This window comes from Primulina huaijiensis, chromosome 18, assembly GCF_012295235.1.
Source record: "Primulina huaijiensis isolate GDHJ02 chromosome 18, ASM1229523v2, whole genome shotgun sequence".
NCBI classification, from domain to species: Eukaryota; Viridiplantae; Streptophyta; class Magnoliopsida; order Lamiales; family Gesneriaceae; genus Primulina; species Primulina huaijiensis.
Genome location: NC_133323.1, coordinates 1,523,847 through 1,531,707, shown reverse-complemented (window position 1 = coordinate 1,531,707; position 7,861 = coordinate 1,523,847). Strand labels below are relative to the sequence as shown.

Below are 7,861 nucleotides of genomic sequence, written 5' to 3'. Positions count from 1 at the left end.
AAAAGGCAACTTCACATGCCAACCCACGTTTTGAACCGCACAATTAGGCTGTCATTTAGATGTAATAGAAAAGGCGGCAGCAGTAGAAAAAAGTGAAATTCCATCTCCCGCAGTTTTTTTTGTATTATTTATAATCAACTCCAACCCCAACTCCAACTGATCAGATCTGACGGGCCACAATCGGCAAATATTTCCTTTTCTTTTGTCTTTCAAAAAGAATATTCGACAAAATTCTGATTGATGTTCCATCAATCTAATGTAACATTAGTTGCAAAAGTAATATGATTCACGTCTGATTTTATTTTTCAAATTAAATAGTTTATACAAGTTAGGTTTCTAATATTAAAGTACGATGAATTAAACCATTTTACCTGATTAGAATAATATAACAATAACTTCGCCTGGATATAAAGTTGAATTGAGAAGAAATTAACGATTATGTAGAGTTCCATATGCAACTTATGCTTCTTCGAAAAAGAAAATCCAAAATCTGACTTTTATTTCAGAAATCACCTTGTATTCACGAACTTCAATAATTATCGACTAAGGAAGTCGTCGAGAAGAAAAGATCCAATTTTACAAGAGAACGGAGGGTTCAAGACTTATGCACAATCCTGTCTTGATCTGATCTTAAATGTGTCACAAGGGGAAAAAAGTTTGAGACCTTATTCGTGTCTCATTCTCCTGCTACATTGCAAGCGTCTAACATGTATCGAACATTCAACTAGAGCAGTGAACTGTAATAGATCTACCGAAAGAGTATGGGGCAAGCAAGAGAGGCAAGATAATAAGAGGAATGGAATTTGAGCCTCCAGAATTGCTGAAAGTGATCACTGAGAACAAGACAAGCTGACCTTGTCACTATACACGCAAAGCCTTGTCAACATAGATACCTAAAGTGACTTGGCATTCAACTATCCACATGATTTAGATAGGTGGACAAAGCATTTGCCGGTGGTTAACATATTTTTAACCACAAGTAATCGATGCAAGATTTTAAATATAAATGCAAGTTTTGCAAAACTGAATCAGAAAGTACTCATGCAACAACAAATATTAACATAAACGTTCCCAAGAAGGGGATTCCAAAATATAATATCCAGGAAAGCAAAAGACGAGAAACATTACAAGCACTCTTGAACTACAAATGACCTGAGACACGACTCTAGAACGATATAAAATCCAGACGCAGAAATGACGGTACATTCTCATCATCGATAAAACAACAAGAACGAGAAGCGGATGGAGTTTGATATATGTTGATACATTGTATTCAAAGTATCCCATGGTACAACGCCACTTTAAGAGTCTCCACATAAACCAAACCGAGTTTTCTTGAGAAATAACACAAAAATCCAACCAAAGGACTATTTAAGATGAACCCACCAAGAATGAGCATCATCAGCTTAGAAGCATTTTCTGTGGACAATAGAAGGACCGGACTCGTCATACTCACTCTTGGAAATCCACATCTGTATCAAACACAAATAAAAATGTCATTGCATATAAGAGAATCTTTTCTGAATGTTTATGAGTAAATGGAAAAGGAATTAACCTGCTGGAAGGTGCTAAGGGATGCAAGAATGGACCCTCCAATCCACACACTGTACTTCCTCTCTGGTGGTGCCACAACCTTGATCTTCATGCTGCTGGGAGCCAATGCTGTTATCTCTTTGCTCATACGGTCAGCAATACCAGGGAACATGGTTGAACCACCGCTGAGCACGATATTACCATAAAGATCCTTTCTGATATCGACATCACATTTCATGATAGAGTTGTACGTCGTCTCGTGAATGCCAGCAGATTCCATTCCAATCAAAGATGGCTGGAAGAGGACTTCCGGGCAACGGAATCTCTCAGCCCCGATAGTTATAACCTGCCCATCAGGCAACTCGTAGTTCTTCTCGATGGAAGAGCTGCTCTTGGCAGTTTCATGCTCCTGTTCATAATCGAGAGCCACATATGCAAGTTTCTCCTTTATGTCACGGACAATTTCCCGTTCTGCAGAGGTGGTGAACATGTATCCTCTCTCGGTGAGGATTTTCATGAGGTAATCGGTAAGGTCACGACCAGCAAGGTCCAGACGAAGGATGGCGTGGGGCAGAGCATACCCCTCGTAGATTGGTACAGTGTGACTCACACCATCACCAGAGTCCAGCACAATACCTGCTCGGAAAAACTAATTAATAAAAAACCATAATACAAAATTCAAATATTTTAAAGCAAACAAGATTCAAGTTCACTTATACCCACCAGTTGTACGACCACTGGCATACAGGGAAAGTACCGCCTGGATAGCAACATACATAGCAGGAACATTAAAAGTTTCGAACATGATCTGAGTCATCTTCTCCCTGTTGGCCTTGGGGTTGAGTGGTGCCTCGGTTAGAAGTACAGGATGCTCCTCAGGTGCCACACGAAGTTCATTGTAAAATGTATGATGCCATATCTTCTCCATATCATCCCAGTTGCTGACAATTCCATGTTCAATGGGATATTTCAAGGTCAAGATACCTCTTTTGGACTGAGCTTCATCACCCACATATGCATCCTTTTGTCCCATCCCGACCATGACTCCAGTGTGTCTAGGTCGACCCACAATACTTGGGAACACTGCCCTCGGAGCATCATCACCGGCAAACCCAGCCTGACATAAAACAAAAACCAGAGATCAAACTTACTTCAGAGTGGTTCCGAAGAAAAAGGCTTCCATAGCAAGTCAGATTATATACAAACCTTCACCATTCCAGTTCCATTATCGCAGACGAGAGGCTGAATATCCTCAGTATCGGCCATTTTCTATAACTGTAAAAACATCACGATAGAGTTATTAAATCACATGTAATCAGAGGTAAACAACGTAGCACATGTTGTTTGATATTCACAGGTCCAGAAGTTTTGGAAAGAATAGGTAAAAAATTACCACAAGAAAAAAAATCAAGGAATTTTCACAAAATGGTGACTATTAAAAAAAGGTAGCTTTGTATTAGAGGAATTCTAGAGAAAAAAAATAAAAAAACTTCTGTATTCTTCATGTTTCGATTCTTCAAATTAAATTTCAAAATTTTCTAGAAACAATAATGTGCCAATTTGACTATTCAAATAAAATAATAATAGATGTGGATCTATTTATAAAAAAACGTAAAAATATCAAGAAACAAACTCTCTTTTACGAATAATATACAGTTGAACAAGAAGGTAAAAAGAAATCTCGGAATAATACATTAGGCAAATTGAAAATTATAAATATAAAAGAAACCAATTCAATACAAATTATTTCCCCTTAAAACTAACAGGACATTCAATTAAGCAATCGGATATATAAAACATACATCAAGTATCAACTTTATCCAATTCTATTCAGAAATATCAATTAAACGAGATCATTTCAAACAAAACAAGTAAGGAAAAAAACCAACGAAATAAATTCAGATCTATAAGAAGAAAAACAGATCAATCAAACATATGATGGCCTTCACGTCAGATCGGAGTCTAGCGCAACAAATTTCTTTGAAATCAGCAAATCCAATCCTTTAACAAGTACAAAATCTTAAACAAATAAGGTAAAAGCAGATCTGCGCACAACTCAATTCCAGATCTCACAGTCATGCTTCACAACAAGTAAAATCCAATCATAAAATCAACAAAAAAAATTGAAAAAGTATTCACCAACTAGAACGAAATAACACAGGAAACATAGCGATAATAACAACCTTTGATAAGAGAGGGATCTGGTGAATCTGCTGCTGCGTCACTAGCTTCCGATGATTGAGTCTTCTGCCGCCTCGCCTCAATGGGAACGCAGAAGAGGTAATGAAGGAGGTACCGGTGGCATAGGTTAGAGGTCTCTCTTTATATACAAGCTTGAGTGGTGAAGTTTGTCTCGGCCATTTTAAATTTTTATTTTCTTTATCCTTTAATTATTTATTATGAGCGAACCGAAACTCTCCATTTTTTTCCACTTCATAAAAATCAACAAAATATTATTTTATTAGTTTTTTTTTAAAAAAAAGAAACTTTCAAAGAATATAGTGTTGGATTTTGTATTATACATATGTGTGCAAGTGGGGATATTTAGTCGAATACACTAGGTCAACTATTTTTTCAACTAAAATATATTAAAAATATTATTTTTTTTAAATAATGTTTTGATCACAAAAACTCTTGTAGGACGGTCTCACAAATCAATTTCGTGGGTCGAATATTTTATTTTGGTCATCTATAAAAAAATATTATTTTTTATACTAAGAGTATTACTTTTTATTATGAATATCGGTAGGATTGACTCATCTCCTGATAAAGATTCATGAAATTGTCTCACAAGAATATTACTTGGTGTGCTTATTAGGACACGATTCCCACTACGAAATGACATGTTTACCCTCAAAACAAGTCCATTTTCTGAAATTTAAAAAATAATAAGTTACTTGAACAATTATTTTGAATTGTTTGCGTGTTTTATCAGACAAAATTGTAGGGGTCTGCAATTAATTTATTTTGGTACAATTAATTAATTTCCTTTCTAAAATAAATTAATATCTAATTTTTAAAGTCCTTGAATGCAGTCCACAGAGCTCCCATCACGTGCAATAAATGCTATGCGGGCCGTTGGCATAAAATCAAATAATTGCAACTAAATTATGTATTAAATTAAATATTACAAACCAATTTAATTTGTTCAATTATATTAATATTAATGCATTCCATTATTCTTTTATTTTCAGAGTACAACAATAAAATTAATTAAAATCTATAGATTTTAAATTCATCCACAAGTACATTGTTGACTATTTGCGTAGGATATTTTAGACAAAATAGGTTTGAGCTTAGTGGCCTTCGGACGGGTGAATGGTCCGAAATCGCCGTGGACAAATTTCTACTCTAATTTTAATAATTGGGCTTCAAGTCAACTAACTATTGACTTCTAATACATGTCCATTAATAACTACAAACGCCTGGCTTAATACAAAAACGCTTATCTTTAAGCCCAAGAAGATCCACAAGGACAATGGTTAATCGTGGGCTGACACTAAAACAATTAATCTATATGTCTGTTGGGCCCAAAAGCCCATTCCAACTTTTGTTTCTTCTGAAATTGGGGGAAGTGTTTTTTTTTTTTTTTGTTAAATAATTAAATATGTAGATATTGTTTTGGAGTTGGAATTGTCTCTTCAAATAAATATTCTAAAGGAACTTTTCATCAAAGGTAAAGTTTATATCTATAAATATTATGTTAAAAAATATATAAATCAATAATTATGATAATTTTAATTATGTGTACAAGTATATATCTCTAAAACATAAATTAAACTATGGTAAAAACTTGTGTGAAACGGTCTTACAGGTCGTATTTTGTGAGACAGATCTCTTATTCGGATCATCCATGAAAAAGTATTACTTTTTATGCTAAGAATATTATTTTTTGTTGTGAATATCGGCAGGGTTGACCCTTTTCACATATAAAGATTCATGAGACAGACACACTCTTAAACTATATATACTTTATATATACTTTTTGTCATATATATAACAAGTTGGTGCATTCCCTCTCACATTCCAGTAACGACGGGACCCCGGCCCTTTGATTCAACGTCACTCTTATCTCCCTAATTAATCCTTGATATACGTAATATATATTGAAATTATAGCTAAAATGCGTGTGGACGAATTGTATACATTGGCCAATAGATCCATATATACAAATGAAACTCTGTACTTTTTGAATGATTAATTTAGGGTTCGAGCCGATGAATTTGAAGGGAAAATTTATTATCTTTGAAAATGCTTTTGTAAATGAGTTTATTGTACTCAAATTCCTTCCTAAATATTGGCCGTTGGAGTTTTCATATGTGGGTTTTATTGTTGCTATTCATATATACTTTGGTTTTAATCTAGATGGTTTCACTCCATAAACTGAAACATTTTTTTTAAAAGAAAAATTCTAAAACATCGATATGAATTTATTTTCTTATTTCAGAAGATTGAAGATATTGCACATTTTTGCTTTGTTGTTCTCAATAAAGCATGTTATTGCAGCTGAAACAAAAACCCCATGTAAGATTTAAGATTTGGAAATAATATTTGCCCTAAAAATCAACCTAGCTAGAGAAAAACAATTTTGCCACTTAATTAATTTCCAACTAAAAAACACTCCTAAAAAGTAAAAAAACTAATCGACCCGACCCCATCTATAATATTTTACGTAGTCTAGCTAGTTAATTTCAACTGTACGTGTTTCCTACGTTTAGTAATTTCTTACCAAACTTTCCGCTTGTAGAGGCTCGATAACCGCCGTAGTTACTTCTCGCTGCGGTGTTTCTGGTGCCAAAGACGTGCTAGCTGCGGCCTGACTACACCCAATGACAATTTTATGACAAATTTCAACGAGGCAATGCCTACAAGTAGGGCATGATGAGTGTGAATTCAGCCACTTATCGATACATCGGATGTGGAATCCATGGTTGCATATAGGAAGGACTCGAACACGTTCTCCGACTGCGAAATCGGACAGGCAAATGGCGCACTCTGTGTCCAACCCTGGCAATTTTAGATCATTTGTGTAACTCATTGTAGGGAACGTTTTGAGTGCCTTTTTCTTGACACCGGTGTTAGCCAATGGAGTGCTCGAGTTGTTGTCGGAAGACGGCAAGTTTGAGCATCTGAGGGCACATCTTACGATCGAATTCAGGCCGAGGGAGCAAATTAAGGCACATAAGAGGACTGATAGAACCATGACAACATTTGCATCGATGGTGTCGTTTTCTCTAAGTTTTGTTGATGATTCAGTAATATTTGGTGGGGGAGAGTGGTATAATGGGCTGAGTGATAACATTTTTCTTGAGTGGAAGGAATCTTGAATTGTGGGAGTTGAAAAGTAGAAGATTGGAGTGGACATTGAAGCCATTGGTTTTTTTTTTTTGGGTTATGGGTTTTTAATTTGGTTGTTGGAGATTTTTCTTCGGAGATGGTTGCATTTTTGGGAATTTATAGGCCTNAAGAAATTAATAGGAGTTATTTTTAAAATACGAAAAAGTGTAATGATGGTCTTATGAATAAATCTATTTTTGATATTGGTCATCCATATTATCAAATTTCAATTTTAATATGTGATCATCTTTGTATGTTTTGAATTTTTCCCGACATGACACTAATATAGCTCTAAAGTAGCACTGCCTTGATGTAAATGTGACACTCATATTTGAAACCACACGTCATCACTTCTGATGAAAAATTATTAAAATCGAAAAATTAAAATAGGTTTGTTAAAAATTAAAATATGCAAAAATAAAAAAATTCAAGATAAAACACAATTTCGATAACTTCAATGATCGAAATTAAAAAGAGACAAATACAACATATGAATATTGAAGTGATATGTCTCACATAATCTAGATTTAAATTTTGGAAGTTGTATATATGGATTTGAACAATCTTCCCCTCTTGACCTAGATTTTGTGTTGGAGTTAGGCTCAACTCCATGATGTATATAGCACATTTTACATGATATTAAAAACTTAGAAATAATTATATAGTTATGTTAAATGATTATTTCTCAATATTATTATAATAATAGATTAGATGATTAAAGTGTATCATATTTATCATATTGTTTAAATACATGTTGAAGAAGTGGCGCAATATATAAGGATCATACCGAAATCAAGATACATCTTCTCACGTCGAAAGGTATACATTAGAGCACGCGATTCGAAAGATTGCAGCCGATATAAGATTCGGAAAAGACAACTTCGATGGCTTCCATTTGAATTAACAATAAGAAACATGCAAGAGTTTATGCACACACTCCACTTCGAAACGAAAAAGGTTGCCATGTCGGCATTGGCTTGAAATATATATA

At 34.5% G+C, this 7,861-nt stretch overlaps 2 protein-coding genes across 3 annotated transcripts; both read right to left on the bottom strand.

Moving 5' to 3' along the window:
- Nucleotides 1-1,042: 1,042 nt before the first annotated feature.
- LOC140964272 (actin-7-like) lies at nucleotides 1,043-3,938 on the bottom strand. 2 transcript variants are annotated; one of them, XM_073423904.1, is made up of 5 exons: nucleotides 3,717-3,938; nucleotides 2,740-2,808; nucleotides 2,257-2,650; nucleotides 1,556-2,169; nucleotides 1,043-1,472 (listed from the first exon to the last, which is right to left on the bottom strand). In XM_073423904.1, the coding sequence occupies exons 2-5, from the start codon at nucleotides 2,797-2,799 to the stop codon at nucleotides 1,407-1,409; spliced, it is 1,134 nt and encodes a 377-aa protein (XP_073280005.1). In that variant the 5' UTR covers nucleotides 2,800-2,808; nucleotides 3,717-3,938; the 3' UTR covers nucleotides 1,043-1,406. The 2 variants fall into 2 exon arrangements, with proteins under 2 accessions (XP_073280005.1, XP_073280006.1); XM_073423905.1 differs by having other exon boundaries at nucleotides 2,740-2,802; nucleotides 3,717-3,854.
- Nucleotides 3,939-5,425: 1,487 nt separating this feature from the next.
- On the bottom strand, nucleotides 5,426-6,945 carry LOC140965072 (RING-H2 finger protein ATL78-like). Its single transcript, XM_073425123.1, has one exon. It carries the CDS (start codon nucleotides 6,905-6,907, stop codon nucleotides 6,248-6,250), a length of 660 nt encoding a protein of 219 aa, XP_073281224.1. The 5' UTR covers nucleotides 6,908-6,945; the 3' UTR covers nucleotides 5,426-6,247.
- Between the last annotated feature and the right edge of the window lie 916 nt (nucleotides 6,946-7,861).

Coding starts and splice junctions, on each gene's coding strand:
- LOC140964272 (XM_073423904.1), bottom strand. CDS start 2,799: ATGGCCGATACTGAGGATATTCAGCCTCTCGTCTGCGATAATGGAACT. Junction 2,651..2,739: donor ATGGAACTGGAATGGTGAAG/GTTTGTATATAA, acceptor GTTTTATGTCAG/GCTGGGTTTGCCGGTGATGA. Junction 2,170..2,256: donor TGCCAGTGGTCGTACAACTG/GTGGGTATAAGT, acceptor TTTTCCGAGCAG/GTATTGTGCTGGACTCTGGT.
- LOC140965072 (XM_073425123.1), bottom strand. CDS start 6,907: ATGGCTTCAATGTCCACTCCAATCTTCTACTTTTCAACTCCCACAATT.